Source organism: Bombina bombina, chromosome 12 (assembly GCF_027579735.1).
Source record: "Bombina bombina isolate aBomBom1 chromosome 12, aBomBom1.pri, whole genome shotgun sequence".
In the NCBI taxonomy this organism is placed as follows: domain Eukaryota; kingdom Metazoa; phylum Chordata; class Amphibia; order Anura; family Bombinatoridae; genus Bombina; species Bombina bombina.
The window spans coordinates 4,193,426-4,211,296 of NC_069510.1; the positions used below are offsets into that span (position 1 = coordinate 4,193,426).

At 35.7% G+C, this 17,871-nt stretch overlaps 1 protein-coding gene across 3 annotated transcripts in view; it reads left to right on the top strand.

The window, feature by feature from the left end:
* Positions 1-17,871, top strand: part of LOC128642963 (histo-blood group ABO system transferase-like) — a 144,184-nt gene that overhangs the window by 78,709 nt on the left and 47,604 nt on the right. For all 3 annotated transcript variants that reach the window (XM_053695865.1, XM_053695866.1, XM_053695867.1), the window contains one exon: positions 7,489-7,561. In XM_053695865.1, coding sequence (XP_053551840.1) covers positions 7,489-7,561 — 73 coding nt within the window. The remainder of the gene's footprint in view (positions 1-7,488; positions 7,562-17,871) is intronic.

Genomic DNA, 17,871 nt, shown 5'->3' on the forward strand with positions numbered 1-17,871 from the left:
TGAATTAAGTATTATTAATAGTGGCCTAAGACCCAAGTCCATTTTCTTCCCTGTCCAATCACAGGGAAAATACATAACCATGTTTAAGGATAAGGTCATTCAAGACTGTATGGAACTCTGCAGTAACTATAAAATCCAGAAACATAATATGAGCATAAGAGAGAAAAGGGTGCTAAAAACACTAATGGATAATGAACAGATTGTGATACGGGAGGCTGATAAGGGAGGAGGCATAGTCATTCTAGACAGGAAAGACTATTTAGAGGAAGCTAATCGCCAACTCTCTGATAGTAAGACATATATGACCCTGAAAAGTGACCCTACACCTCTATTTCTGAGAACGTATATGGAACACATAAATTCTGGTTACCAAAACAGAGTACTCACGGACAGAGAGAGAAAATACCTCTCAAATGATGAACCGAAAATGGCAATATTTTATTACCTACCAAAGATCCACAAGAGCCTGACCAAACCACCTGGCAGGCCTATCATCTCAGGTATAGATTCAATAACATCTAGACTATCTGAATATGTGGATCAATTTTTAAAACCTATGGTACTTAATCTCAAATCATACCTTAGAGATACACCCCACCTTCTCCAAATTATAGAAAGAATACAATGGAAGTCAACTTATAAATGGGCTACACTCGATGTAACAGCATTATATACATCTATCCCTCATGACCAAGGGATAAGTGCGATTAAGAGATCACTAGACAATGCTAATCAGATTGCCCTTGAGCAGAGAAACTTTCTATTAGAATCCATTAGATATATCCTACAGAATAATTATTTCAAATTCGAAGGAACATATTATCTGCAAAACACAGGAACAGCCATGGGTACAAAGTTTGCACCTAATTTTGCTAACTTATATATGGGTATATTTGAGGAGGAGATGGTTTATAATAATTTTGAATTTAAAAACAAAAATGTTGTGTTCTGGCATCGCTTTATAGATGACATCCTAGTTATTTGGGATGGAGAGATTAATCTATGGGATACATATGTACAAGAACTAATGCCAACTGCATGAATCTCACTTTTACACAAAGAATAGAAATCTCATCCATTGATTTTCTAGATGTCACTTTATATGTATCAATGGGAATATATGCAGCAAGCTATACAGAAAACCTACTGACACTAACGGTTACTAGACGCACGTAGCAGCCACCATCCTAAATGGATAGAAAATATTCCATTCGGCACAGTTTCAGAGGACTGAGGCGAAACTGCTCAGATATGAGTAATTTGAATTAGAGGCAAATAAACTCAAAGATAAGTTTACAGAAAAACACTATCCAACTAAAACTATCCAAAAGGCATATAATAGAGCAATTCAACTTAAACAGAGAAACATTAGTACATGGTAATAATCAACAATTACAGACACAACCAACCACAACACCAGATACAATAAGGGCAATACAGAAAAGAGATACTAATACTAAAATTAATTTTGTTAAACCTTTCAATGTAAGGCCACTGGAAGATTTAAGAACATTCTACAGAAAAAATTGGTCAATCTTCGAAAAATGACCCCATACTAAAAGACACTATAGGCCAACAGACCATATGCTCACATACAAGAAAAACAAGAATCTAAAGAATTTCTTAGCACCTAGTGACATTCAGAAAATCAAGAAAACAGATAAATAACCTAAAAGTCAGATTACTAATATACAAGGTTTTTTTCAAATGTGCAAGAAAAAACTGTGTGTGCTGTGTACACATATAAATAAGAATAACAAATTTTAATAAATTTATAGACTGCGGAAAAGAAGGAGAAAATATCCCGATTAAAGGGTCTACTAAATTGTAGATCTGATCATGTAGTCTATATGCCTGGAGTGCACCTGTAACACCCCAAAAAAGATATATAGGACGCACGACCCCCGGGGTTTTAAAAATCCGCTGTCTGGAACACTATGAACAAATATAGAAGCAGGGAACCCTCAAAAATCCTCTCATAAACCACTTTACGAATATTCATATAAAAACAAAGAGGCTTTTTCATTAAGGCTATAGAACAAATACACAAAGGTAACAGAGGAGGTAGTAGACTTCTGGAACTACGAAAAAGGGAGACGTTTGGATCCATAAATTGGGAACGCTTAGAACCTAATGGTTTAAATAGAGAGTATTGACCTAGCAGCATTTCTATAATCCCATTGGTATACTAACTGGGGAGACTTTTCTGAACACCATTTGATCTCTCCCCCATGTATGTATTCCAAAAAATCACGAGACAGTTAATTTATGTTTTATGTTTTTAGATTTTTAAAAGTATATAAACCATTAGGAAAATATACACTATGGTTCTTAATTAAGTTAGTTTGGAATATCCTATCACTTTAAATTTTATCTCCCCTTTTAATAATTTTATGGTGTTCTGACATTTCATCTTGTTCTTTTAAGTATCCTTTCTTCATTTACAAATATGAGGAAGAAATAAATACGAGTATACTATAACGTATCCCAGTAATTCTGTACCTATTTTTAATAACATTACAGTAATTCTGTACCTAGTCTTAATTACATTTTTTAAATGAAAGTCACAATACAATTCGTTAAGTTTACTGTGTATATATATATTTTACGATTATATTTTTTTTTTTATATAGACCTTATTCTATTAAGTATCGTTTCAAACTGGATACTTCAATTGATTATAGTAACACTCAAAGTTACAAACAAGCACCACAAAAAGTTTGATTGCCAACTTGGAACTAAAATCTATTGTCAATTTCATATGCATGACTAACGAAACTAGAAAAAGAATACTGGGTTGTAGATAGAACAGTAAAACCTGGCCACTTGCCCTTAAACAAAATGGCGACCGAGGGGCCTAACACTTGGCCCAATCAGCCACAGCCACACGGCATTTATAGAGCTAGGTCTGGGGGGCGGCCCACACCTCTGATGTAAGTAACCCTTGGTTACGAAACGCGGTTAGGCTCCGCCCCCCCCGCCACACGTCACACCTGCACGCTTTTGAGTGCACAGCATACACGGAGCTGCATAAGGTAATCGAGTGCTGGGGCAACGAAATTAGCCTTATTAGCTCGATTGATACCTTTGGTGCTCCTTACTTGTATACTTGTATATTTGGATATCTGTGATACCTGTTAACTTCTAACGTTTCTAACGGTTGTGGAGCAATTTAGTGTATGCATTTGGAAACAGACCTTTTGTATAAGGATCTTATTACCGGGCAGCACTACGGCTCACTACCATTGTATATATATGTTTGCTTCTACCTTGCATCTTAATCAGACAAGTGTGTCTGTTTTATACTATTCAAAATAAATATATGGTTTTATAATCTCTGTTTATACTATAGTGTATTGTGTGTTCAATTGAGATATATAGACTATACACACACCTCTATACATATAATATCCCCTTACTCCCCTTATCACTGACAACGGATAACGGTGATCCACTGAAGATACACCTAACACCGGAGGATCGCGGACACACGAGAAGGGAGAAAAGGAACAGAGTACAACCATATAAGTGCACTTCTAGTACCTCACTACTTGAGGGTACACCAGGTTGAGCGTGCGGATAATTCCCCCCACTGTTTGCTTTTTATGTTACTTCTGTGAACGTATTACACGAAGTGTTCCCCTGTGCGCCTGTCTCCTTCTATACTTTTCCAGGACAAATCGAGAAGATACCTCACCTTGCGGGGGATCATCTTTAGACCAGACGGGCTGCCCACACCTATAGCACACGGGAACTAGCTTTGTGGACTATATGATATTATACATCCACAGACCTTTCCATCCGAATAAGACTGCCCATTTGCACTAACTATAAATTGTTGCATATATAGAGACATATATCTATATAAATATATTTATTCTTAATAGTGGATTGAGAATATATATTTATTGTAAATAGCAGTTCATACATTAACTTTGAGCGCTGGACCATTCTTTTGTTCATTACTATATATATATATATATATATATATATATATATATATACACAACAGGGAGTGCAGAATTATTAGGCAAGTTGTATTTTTGAGGATTAATTTTATTATTGAACAACAACCATGTTCTCAATGAACCCAAAAAACTCATTAATATCAAAGCTGAATAGTTTTGGAAAGTAGTTTTAGTTTGTTTTTAGTTATAGCCTATTTTAGGGGGATATCTGGTGTGTGCAGGTGACTATTACCTGTGCCATAATTATTAGGCAACTTAACAAAAAACAAATATATACCCATTTCAATTATTTATTTTTTACCAGTGAAACCAATATTAACATCTAAACATTCACAAATATACATTTCTGACATTCAAAAACAAACAAAAACAAAATCAGTGACCAATATAGCCACCTTTCTTTGCAAGGACACTCAAAAGCCTGCCATCCATGGATTCTGTCAGTGTTTTGATCTGTTCACCATCAACGTTGTGTGCAGCAGCAACCACAGCCTCCCAGACACTGTTCAGAGAGGTGTACTGTTTTCCCTCCTTGTAAATCTTCACATTTGATGATGGACCACAGGTTCTCAATGGGGTTCAGATCAGGTGAACAAGGAGGGCCATGTCATTAGATTTTCTTCTTTTATACCCTTTCTTGCCAGCCACGCTGTGGAGTACTTGGACGCCGTGTGATGGAGCATTGTCCTGCATGAAAATCATGTTTTTCTTGAAGGAATGCAGACTTCTTCCTGTACCACTGCTTGAAGAAGGTGTCTTCCAGAAACTGGGCAGTAGGACTGGGAGTTGAGCTTGACTCCATCCTCAACCCGAAAAGGCCCCACAAGCTCATCTTCGATGATACCAGCCCAAACCAGTACTCCACCTCCACCTTGCTGGCGTCTGAGTCGGACTGGAGCTCTCTGCCCTTTACCAATCTAGCCACGGGCCCATCCATCTGGCCCATCAAGACTCACTCTCATTTCATCAGTCCATAAAACCTTAGAAAAATCAGTCTTGAGATATTTCTTGGCCCAGTCTTGTTTCAGCTTGTGTGTCTTGTTCAGTGGTGGTCGTCTTTCAGCCTTTCTTACCTTGGCCATGTCTCTGAGTATTGCACACCTTGTGCTTTTGGGCACTCCAGTGATGTTGCAGCTCTGAAATATGGCCAACTGGTGGCAAGTGGCATCTTGGCAGCTGCACCGCTTGACTTTTCTCAGTCATGGGCAGTTATTTTGCGCCTTGGTTTTTCCACACGCTTCTTGCGACCCTGTTGACTATTTTGAATGAAACGCTTGATTGTTCGATGATCACGCTTCAGAAGCTTTGCAATTTTAAGAGTGCTGCATCCTCTGCAAGATATCTCACTATTTTTGACTTTTCTGAGTCTGTCAAGTCCTTCTTTTGACCCATTTTGCCAAAGGAAAGGAAGTTGCCTAATAATTATGCACACCTGATATAGGGTGTTGATGTCATTAGGACCACACCCCTTCTCATTACAGAGATGCACATCACCTAATATGCTTAATTGGCAGTAGGCTTTTGAGCCTATACAGGCTTGGAGTAAGACAACATGCATTAAGAGGATGATGTGGTCAAAAGTACTCATTTGCCTAATAATTCTGCACTCCCTGTATGTATGTATATATATAGGTTATATAGTAGTAGGTTATTATAGGTGTGTGTGTATATATATATATATATTTATATATATTATATATAATATATATATATATATGTATGTATAGGTTATATAGTGTGTGTATATATATATATTATATATATATATATATATATATATATATATATTATATATATATATATATATATATATATATATTATATAAATATATATATATAATATATATAGGTTATATAGTATAGGTTATATAGTATTATAGAGCTGCTCAGGTTCTGTATGTATTGAATTTTAATGCTTATTTCTAATGCCATAGAAATATTCGGATTTAAACTGAAGACTTGCAATTTACCGAAACTATGTAAATGATCGTATTATACTAAAAACATAGAATTCATCATTTTATTATGTGGCCCAGTTGCATAAGAAAACTGCTCAGCACCTCATTCTGATATCCCTTACCTTTTTACATTTTTTGTAAACATAGATATGGGCACTCTTCAGTCAGACTGCCACTCATGCTAAGTCTCTCATTATTACTATTGATAGGACTGGTTATTCCTTGTTTGTCTATTTGGTTTGTTTGTTTTGCGTGTTTGTGTCTGTATTTTGTTAAAGGGACAGTCTACACCAGAATTTTTATTGTTTTAATAGATAGATAATCCCTTTATTACTCATTCCCCAGTTTTGCATAACCAACACAGTTATAATAATATACTTTTAACCTCTGTGATTATCTTGTATCTAATCCTCTGCAAACTGTCCCGTTATTTCAGTTCTTTTGACAGACTTGCAGTTTAGCCAATCAGTAGGTAAAAAGGAGAGATGTGCGCTAACCCAAACTCCTAGGGCCCTAATAGATCCTCTAACAATTAGGTAAAAATGAGTATAGTCAAAGAGAAATGCTTAGGAGCGCTAAAGGTTAAAAAGACATTAGGAGGTGAACCAAAAAATGTTATTCACCACAAGCTAGTAAAAGCATAAAGAAATATAAAATCTATTGCTTTACTAGCTTGTGGTGTATAACTTTTTTTGGTTCACCTCCTAATGTCTTTTTAACCTTTAGCTATTTAGCGCTCCTAAGCATTTCTCTTTGACTTAGCCAATCAGTGCCTGCTCCCAGATAACTTCACGTGCACAAGCACAGTGTTATCTATATGAAATACGTGAAATAGCACCCTCTCGTGGTGAAAAACTGTTAAAATGCATTCTGAAAAGAGGTGGCCTTCAAGGTCTAAGAAATTAGCATATGAACCTCCTAGGTTAAGCTTTCAACTAAGAATACCAAGAGAACAAAGCAAAATTGGTGATAAAAGTAAATTAAAAAATTGTTTAAAATTACATGCTCTATCTGAAGCATGAAAGTTTATTTTTGGCCTAGACTGTCCCTTTAAGTTTAATAATAATATTTAAACCCCAATATTGTGGTACAAACACATATTTATTAGATCACTCGTCGATCCATTGAAAACATTAAAAGTTACCTATATGCCGATATATGATTCCACAATTTACTGTATTGCTATTTCTGCCTTTTAACTCGCCCTGTGAGGAGGACTGATGAAACAATATACATTATTGTACCCTTTATTGGTTATAAATAAAAGTTTAAAAAAAAAAAAGAATATGGATTTGCCTTTACATATATGTTGGCAGAATTTGTAAGATGGCTAACACATTGGTGTTGTGCTGAAAAACATGCCATCATATTTGTACAGGAAGACTGCTGCCCATCTGGTGCCGACTAACCGCTCACTTTTTGTTAGTTGCAAACACAAGGGAGTTATTGATATGGGATGCCCGATAGTCACAGCTTTTGCTGGGCACAGTAAGGTTTAGTTTTATGCCTTTGCACTTAGCTTACCCCATGAGTAATCTCTCTGATACTTTTCATTTCTACAGGGCAGAAAATCACACAGAAGAAATGTATCATTATCTCTATTGGATTGTGTCTGCTTATTGTTAGCTATATCTGGTAAGTTTCTTAAACTACATTTGTACTAGAAGCCTTAGCTAGAATTACAAAGCACAGTGTCTGACAGCAGTAGAACCACACCCTGGTATCACAGCACCTTCATGCAACCGGAAAACTGTTACTTAGAATGGATAGTGCAGGGAGTGGTATTAGTGCTGTATATGTTTTAATACTTTTATTTGCTGACTTTTTCTTCTTGAGACATTGACTCAATCTGTTTGCGGGACTGTATTGTTACCTGGAACACATTGGAGTTACGGTGACCATTGCAGCACTCCTGCTAACATCTCTATCAACAGCTTTCCCCAACCACTTTGCACATAAAGGTGCAGAGCCAGCTAGTTGATTAGTGATCTGCAGCTGTGTGCTCTTATTTGCGCTTTTACATACCTCACATGTTTGTGGTTTGATCCTGTGAGTAGACACCCTACGGGGCTTTTCTTTTTACATCACGTGTGTCTGTGTTTGTTTTAATAAATTGATCTGCACTATGTAGGTGCTTTGTGCACATCCTATCTCGCTTGTTTACAGGTTATTATATTATATTATTCAATAAGAAGATAGAAAACCAAGAGAAAAATGACAGTATGCCCTATGCCAGCACGATCCAATAATAAAATTGGAAAATTAAGACTTACAGAGCTGTGTCTCAGCCAGATTATGAGTTTGGCATTATGGCCTGCTCGCTAATATCGTGTACGTTATTTCCATTGCATATTTTTTATACTGTAGGTATTACGAGTCTGAAAACAACCTTGTAATGGCATCACGGTAAAACGAGTACCACGGTTATTTATTTAATAAGCGTAATTACGGGCGCGTTAAAGATTCTCAGATAGAGATCAATGCTAAATGAACTAATCTCGGATTTTTCATCTAACACTCAATCTCGAGAGAAATACACACTGCTCTGTCATATTACGTATACGAAATAATGCACAACATAAACACTCAGCTCAAATGTACAAACAACAATCGCTCACGCAACATAGCACATACGCATTCAACATTCACAATCGTAAGCAAAAAATAATGCACAACATTTACACTAAACGACGAATCGCTAAATACGTTGAGATCTTGCAACATGGAACATTATACACATTACACAAATGCAAACTCAGTATGAGCATGCGCAAATTCAAACAACTACTCCACATTGCACACATAATAATTACAAAGAAAGCACACCTGAACCTCCTTTACTTTGCAAACCAGTACATCATTAAACATTTAAATAGGGCATATAAGCACGCTCAAAGCATGACTTCTTTGACTGTATTGCTTTTTCAAGTTAGGTGCAGGTATAGGAGTTGGAGGGTTTAGAGAGATTTAGTGTGATTTAGTGAGAGTTAGTTAGTGTGAGAGAGTTAGTGTGAGAGAGTGAGTTAGTGTGAGTTAGTGAGCGAGAGTTTGTTTGGGTGAGTGTGCGAGTTTTTTGTTCCTACATTCATTATATAAAGACATTTACATACATACAATTATCACTAACACTACATACACTCCATTCCCCATTCCCTCTCATCCTACACTCCATATCCCATTCCCTGTAAGCCCATACCCCATTCCCTGTAAGCCCATACCCCATTCCCTTTTCATCCCATAGGTTTTTGTTTTCTTAAAAAAACTTATTGTTTACATATCCTCATTTTTGTCTTTTTCAACATATACGTTTGTCTGTTTAATACCGCTTACCCTCTTTTATTTATATCCCATTCACACTTTGAGCACTTTTTACTTTTTGTTCATTATGTTTTGACCCCCTTTTCATTTGGGCACTTTCACATTTGGTTTGAGTATGTCTGGAGGGGGGATAGGGGCAGATTAGCCCACAGCTATTAGAGCTCAGGAGGCTAGGGCTGAGTTTAGGGATGAGCTTGTAGAGGAGTTTAGGCAGAAGTTTAGGCAGGAGAGAGGAAGGGGGAGAGGAACCGGAGAGGAAGGGGTGGGTGGAACCGGACACATTGTGGAAGATTCACAAGTGGCTGGGCCAAGTGGTCTTCAGCGTAGACAGGGAGCTTCACAGTCAGGGGAACATAGGCTCACATCGCATGGGAAGCCCAGGCAGAGGGAGGAAAGATATACTATGGATGAGAAGGAGTCCCTCATAGAGACTTATATGGAGAGGGCTAGGAGGCTGCAGGCACCGAGGGCCACCCCTTCAGATAAGAGGAAGTTGTGGAACGAGATCAGGGATGTCGTTAATGGCAGTGGAGGTCTATAACAAGGATGTCAAGTCTATTCAGCACTGTTACCGGGACTGCAGAGCTGAACTTAAAAGAAAGCTCACAAGGGAGAGGGAATACCTAGCAGGGACTGGTGGCGGTCCGGAAATAATTTTGGAGTTTTCCTTCCTGCTCGGAGGAAATGCTGCATCCCAACATCTCCGAGATGGCCATATTCGGTATCAGAGGAGTTGATACCGGGAACCTGCCCCTCTCATCTGCTGGTAAGCTCATTTACTAATCTCTTTACATCCACCTCATAACCCATTCACACGCAAAAATTATTTAAGGATATTAAGACAAAGACAAAAACAAAGGCGCCACATGTGTAGATCAATAAGAACCCAAAAATCCAGATATGGACAAACACAGGGTACTCACAAAAGAGATGGCACTCTGTTGTGCTGGTAGAGGCAGGCTGGTATTCTGCAGCAAACCAGCTGGTTGGTACAGTGAAGTCCTCACCACTTCCCGATAGCACTGGAGTCCAATTGCGCTGAATCACTGGAACATCGATCCCAATGGCACCGGCTCACTGTGACTTGAACCAGCAGCAGCTGCACAGGAAGTAAATGGGAGGGGAACAAAGGCCAGTTCAATCAAAGTAGTCTAGTTGCAGACTGGAGTTTCACTCTAGACATGAAACATGTTACCTCCCTGGAGACATGTTTCATGTCTAGAGTGGAGCTCCAGTCTGCAACTAGACTACTTTGATTGAACTGGCCTTTGTTCCCCTCCCATTTACTTCCTGTGCAGCTGCTGCTGGTTCAAGTCACAGTGAGCCGGTGCCATTGGGATCGATGTTCCAGTGATTCAGCGCAATTGGACTCCAGTGCTATCGGGAAGTGGTGAGGACTTCACTGTACCAACCAGCTGGTTTGCTGCAGAATACCAGCCTGCCTCTACCAGCACAACAGAGTGCCATCTCTTTTGTGAGTACCCTGTGTTTGTCCATATCTGGATTTTTGGGTTCTTATTGATCTACACATGTGGCGCCTTTGTTTTTGTCTTTGTCTTATTATCACAGAAGTTTATCATCCCTTCGGGTGAAGTCAGAGAGCTGCCTATCAAATTCATGGACATTTGAAGATATCTGTTGGACTTCTGACCATTATATCCAAGGATTGGTTTTTATATTTTCATTTTTAAATTTTTGTTCTTATGTCTTTTATATATATTTATATATTCATACACTCTTTTTATTAGTGTGAGCTTTTTATGTTATAGCGCCTCCTATAGGAGCTAAGCGGCTCTCTGTAGATACTGACACTCCTGGTGTTTTTTATTTAAGGATATGACTAACGCAATTATGCTTTTTTATACATTATTATGTAAACGCATTCACAATTACCTTGCGAAAGTTGCATTTCAAGAAAAGCCATCACATTAGTATCTAGTCTACAGATTAGATGTGCATTTAAACAAATTTAAGACAAATGCAAAAAGACATTCAGATTGACCATATAGATTTCAGAAAGACGGGTTTGCAAATGCTGAAATCGTATTGATTGCTTTTGCTTCCACTAGAATTACGAAGGCAGCCTCATTAATACACTTTCAAATAGAACATTTACATCTTTATTTGGAAATGTGATAATATCTCGATTTCTTTCTTTTTCAAATATAAAGAGTCTGAGCCCGGGGAGGAGGAAGCACAGCACCCATAGGCTTCTCCTTCACCCAGGCATGAGAGTGGTGCAGATGACTCGCCACCTCAGGGAGACCTGGAAGATATCCCTGCACTATCCCCCCTGAAGCCCCCACTGCAGAAGAGATCCCTGCAGTAGCCCCTTGTGCAGCAGCAGCCCGCCATGCATCAGCTCCTCAGGAGAACATCCCCCCCCAGAGATATCAGAGGTGCAGATCTTGGCTGATTTTCTCGAGGAGATGCGTGCCTCCCGGAGGGAACAGGCGGAATACAGAGTGTAGCTGACAGGAGTACTGAATGAAATTTGCCAAACGTACCATCTGCTCCTGCCCCATCTGCTCCTGGGCCTCCTCCATCTTCTCCTCTGCCTCAATCTCCTCCTCAGCCTGGTGATCCCTTAACCACTCACATTACTCCTCTTACCCAAAAATCTCCTATGAGAATTTATCGGAGGGGGCAGTTGCCCCCCCCCCCCGAGCCTCCGTCTCATGGGAAGAGGGGAAGGAAGAGGAAGTAATTTTGTATAAATTTTATTTATTTAATGTGTAAAGGATAGGTATGTTATGATGTGGTCTTCTTACACTTGTGGAGCACACTCTGTATTTAATAGGCTTCTATGGTCCATGGAGGCAGATTGTTTGCATAGTGTGTTTTATAAGTGTGTGGAGACAACATCATCACATGCTGTCCTTATTGATTACATTGATTGGTTTTTGCGATGTGATGTCCAAACTATTCTAATCTCAAACAAAATGACCATTACAATTAGACATGATGGCATTTCAATGTTTTGATGCCAACAACACAGCTTAAAGGGACAGTCATAACATGAATTATTGTTGGTTACAAAGAAAAACTTTTATTATGCATTATCAAGTTTTGAATAACATGGCTTATAGAAATACAGGTTTTACTTCTGTGATTAACCTTGTATCTATGCCTCTGCAAAATGATCCCTTATTTCTGTTCTTTTGACAGACCTGCATTTCAGTCAATCAGTGATCACTCCAGGGTAACTATACTGCATGAGCTCAATGTTTTCTATATGAAACACATTAACTAATACCCTCTAGTGGTCAAAATGCATTCAGATTAGAGGCACTCTTTAGGGTCTAAGAAATGAGCATATGAACCTCCTAAGTTTAGCTTTCAACTAAGAACATCAAGAGAACAAAGATAAATTGTGGATAAAAGTTTAATAGAAATTTGAAGAAAATTGGATTTCATATTTAAATCATTAATGTTTTGCTTGACTTGACTGTCCCTTTAAACAATAACATATGCATTGCTAACATATACTAATCCTTAGGGCTTGTTGGTATATCTACACATACTTGTTAAATCAAGAACATATTTGAATAGGATACTAAGCCTGTATGCCATATTTCTCTCGACGTGTTAAATAAAGTCTATTTTTTTAAAAGCTACATTATAGTGTTTGAATTTTTTAAGAAAGTCATTTCATTTAGAAGGAGTAAGAAAGCAGAATGTTCGCTTACATGATTTTGAGAGAGTCTAACATTTTAAATAACATTCACACTTATTCAAATTCTTTGACTTGTTATATTGTTATCCTTTGCAGAAAGGTTTATCTAGGACTGCTCTGCTTATTGGTGGCTGCATATACCTACCGATTGTCATTGACTCACCCATGTGTTTACTTAAAATATAGTAGTGTATTGATGCTCATTCAACACATTATACAAAGAGACTGAAGTACATTTGAGAATAGAAGATAATTGCAAACCGGGTTAAAAATGTATGTTAAATTAATGATAAATAAATTGTGGTTTCATGTCCTTTTAAGAGTTACATTAGAAATATATGCTCACAGTAATATATTTGGAGATTAACAATGTGGAAGCCATACATGACACGATACTGAGCATTTAAATTTAAAAAAAAAATATCAGGACATAACATCTAGAATAAGTAGACATCTCATATATTTATCATATAATAAAGGTCAAGGCATATTGATTATTTTATTCAAATACAAAAGCTCATCTTTAGGAATTATTTATGTAGAAAATTCAATACAACACATTAATTATTTAGTAAAGTGAAAATATTGTTGACAAACATATTAAACAAGATGGAGTATATTCATGGATTTGCACTTGCCTCAAAATGTATTCTGCATAAAAAACATATTGCCTTCATTCATTTCTTCAATGAGACAGCCATCAAAAGATATTTTTGTGTTCTTTATCAGCTATGGTTCAACAATGTACATGATTGACACAATCCATAATCCAAGAAATCAAATCAAATATTGTGGGACAACATAATTCAATCAAACAGATCTTACACCTTTGTATGTTTTGTCTTAAGCAACTTGGCGCATCCAAGGTCGTGTAAAAACATAATCCAATCAAAAGACGGATTTTACAGCTTTGCATGTGACATTTTAAGCAACATGGCGCATCTGTCAGGGTTCCAGGAATCAGACTGAGACGAGAAGTGCAAAAATAATCACACCTTTATTAATAGCAAAAAATTATAAAATGTCCACAAGTCAAATAACAAGCCAGGAGTCAAAACCAGAGCTGGTAGTCAGACGAGCCGAGTAAGGAGCCAAAGCGAATAGTCAGACGAGCCAGAATCAGGAACAAGGAGAACAGCAGAGTCAGGAACAAGCCAGGGATCAGGAACCAGGAAGGACATCAGGCAGCGAGGTAATACACAGGATCTCTCACAAACAGGTCTGAGACAACGCAAAGGCAAAGCATACTGAACAGAGGCCCTTTAAATAATAAGTGATGACATCACAATTCTGAGACTGCATCCTGTCTCACATGGATGATGCACACCAGTCTGGCAATAAAAGGAAGTGCAGGAAATGAGCAGCATCACACAGTATGCACCAGAGTCAGCAAGAGAGGTGGGTAAAATAGCTGCCAGCAGCACATGGCAAACACAACTGTATGTTACAGTAGAGTTTAATGATACTACTATCAATCACTTCATTGTGCTAGTGTTACACTATTCAGTTAAGTTGCTACCTCCTAAAAACAAATGTTTGGTTCAATTCTCATCTTACTGAGATATCACCTAATTAATTCAGATGTTAAATATGTTAGACAAATATTATAATTGGTATTGCTCTGTGCACTCGGTTCCCACTGTGATTGGTATTACTCTCACTTAATTACTCCCACGCCGAGTCCCCATCAGTTACCGGCATATTAAACAAATGTTTTCAACATCATAGTTGGTATCGCTCTGTTTAGCTTAATTAATGCCACATAAAGCAACTATTTTAGACAGTTATTTTAGTTATTACTGCTCTGTTTTGGCTCAATTACCACCATTTATAACAATCGGTTATACATAAACATCAATCATTTTTTTATAAAGTCTCTTAGTCTGTATTGCGGCTAGTTAAAAAGGGGAGTTCCCATCAACTCCTAACAGGTCCCTAACATGTTTCGCCATCTAACACGGCTTTTTCAAAGGATATCGCAAGTATAGCCTTAAACGTCTCTATTTATAGCATCTCCATACGTGACCACGCCCCTTTTAGCATACGTCATTAGATGAACATATGCGGCTGGAATTCTGGATGTTGTAGGCTAATGTCATCGTACTACATTATCTTTGCTGACTATAGTTACATTCAAATCTGGTTCTGTGCATTTTCAGTTTTAATCATGATTGTTGATGCAAGTATTTATGACAAATATTATGGGTCATCCATAAATAGCAATATAATAGCTGGTTATATTTTGCTATCAAATCACTGTAATGACAGGTAAAAGAATATGTTAGAAATTGCTGTGTATCAATAGTAAAAGGGATATGTATATATATTAAATTGGTAAAGTATGGTTACGAATACATTATTATTGTTTACTGTGTATATATAATTAATGGAGTATAGTTGTAATACATTGACATCTTTATCACAACCTAGAATAAATATATTATGAAATATCCAAATATATGTTTATAGTATTGGATACTATTTGTATGTGAGTTGTACATATATTTATATGGATACAATTTGTACATGAGTTGCACATATGTTTATAGTACTGGATACTATTTGTATATGAGTTGTACATATATTTATATGGATACAATTTGTACATGAGTTGTACATATGTTTATAGTACTGGATACTATTTGTATATGAGTTGTACATATATTTATATGGATACAATTTGTACATGAGTTGTACATATATTTATATGGATACAATTTGTACATGAGTTGCACATATGTTTATAGTATTGGATACTATTTGTATGTGAGTTGTACATATATTTATATGGATACAATTTGTACATGAGTTGTACATATGTTTATAGTACTGGATACTATTTGTATATGAGTTGTACATATATTTATATGGATACAATTTGTACATGAGTTGCACATATGTTTATAGTATTGGATACTATTTGTATGTGAGTTGTACATTTATTTATATGGATACAATTTGTACATGAGTTGCACATATGTTTATAGTATTGGATACTATTTGTATGTGAGTTGTACATATATTTATATGGATACAATTTGTACATGAGTTGCACATATGTTTATAGTACTGGATACTATTTGTATATGAGTTGTACATATATTTATATGGATACAATTTGTACATGAGTTGTACATATATTTATATGGATACAATTTGTACATGAGTTGCACATATGTTTATAGTACTGGATACTATTTGTATATGAGTTGTACATATATTTATATGGATACAATTTGTACATGAGTTGTACATATATTTATATGGATACAATTTGTACATGAGTTGCACATATGTTTATAGTATTGGATACTATTTGTATGTGAGTTGTACATATATTTATATGGATACAATTTGTACATGAGTTGCACATATGTTTATAGTATTGGATACTATTTGTATGTGAGTTGTACATATATTTATATGGATACAATTTGTACATGAGTTGCACATATGTTTATAGTACTGGATACTATTTGTATATGAGTTGTACATATATTTATATGGATACAATTTGTACATGAGTTGTACATATATTTATATGGATACAATTTGTACATGAGTTGCACATATGTTTATAGTACTGGATACTATTTGTATATGAGTTGTACATATATTTATATGGATACAATTTGTACATGAGTTGTACATATATTTATATGGATACAATTTGTACATGAGTTGCACATATGTTTATAGTACTGGATACTATTTGTACATGAGTTGTACATATATTTATATGGATACAATTTGTACATGAGTTGTACATATATTTATATGGATACAATTTGTACATGAGTTGCACATATGTTTATAGTACTGGATACTATTTGTATATGAGTTGTACATATATTTATATGGATACAATTTGTACATGAGTTGTACATATATTTATATGGATACAATTTGTACATGAGTTGCACATATGTTTATAGTACTGGATACTATTTGTACATGAGTTGTACATATATTTATATGGATACAATTTTTACATGAGTTGCACATATGTTTATAGTATTGGATACTATTTGTATGTGAGTTGTACATATAGTTATATGGATACAATTTGTACATGAGTTGTACATATGTTTATGGTACTGGATACTATTTGTACATGAGTTGTACATATATTTATATGGATACAATTTATACATGAGTTGCACATATGTTTATAGTACTGGATACTATTTGTACATGAGTTATAAGTTGTATTGTGAGAATTTTTATCATAACAAACTGTGTGAAAAACTGTATGGTTAATTAGTGTTGTGAATTGTGATATTGTGAATAAAAGAAAATTGTGAATGAAATATATTGTGAATATATTAATTAGTGTTACCTAGTTATTAAGTGAATGGATTTTATTCTAAAAAATAAATGTACTTCGGTGATATGTTTTAATTTGTTAATGGTGATATGAAGTGTGGACATATTACGTGACTGTGGATTACCTGATGTAAATTCTAAAATAATATAAATAAAATAAGGTCAATTTAGAGAGAACTGTGCATGTGTGATAAAATAAAAAGAGAAGAAAAAACGAAAAAACGTGGTGAATAATTAAATATAATTTTTATAGTGTTAATTTTAATGAAACATAATGAATAAATGAATCATACTTAAAGGTATGTTTGATGTGATACATTTAAAGACATATTACATAATGAACTTGTAAAATCTTATATCCCATATACTATAGGATTTTGCAGTTGACAACATCTTTGTTCAAAATATTAATCAAAGAGTGTTTGAATTGTCTGAAAATTTTTTTAATAGTTAAAGTTTAATTTATGGTGTTGTGATTCAACATGCGATTGTATTAATGATTGTGTTTTATTTTTTATTTTTTTAAAGAAAAACATATACGGTATGTAAGACTAAATTTGCAACATTATTGTTAACAGTTAAAGAAGAGACATATAGTTTATAAATTAAATGAAACAGTGCTGCC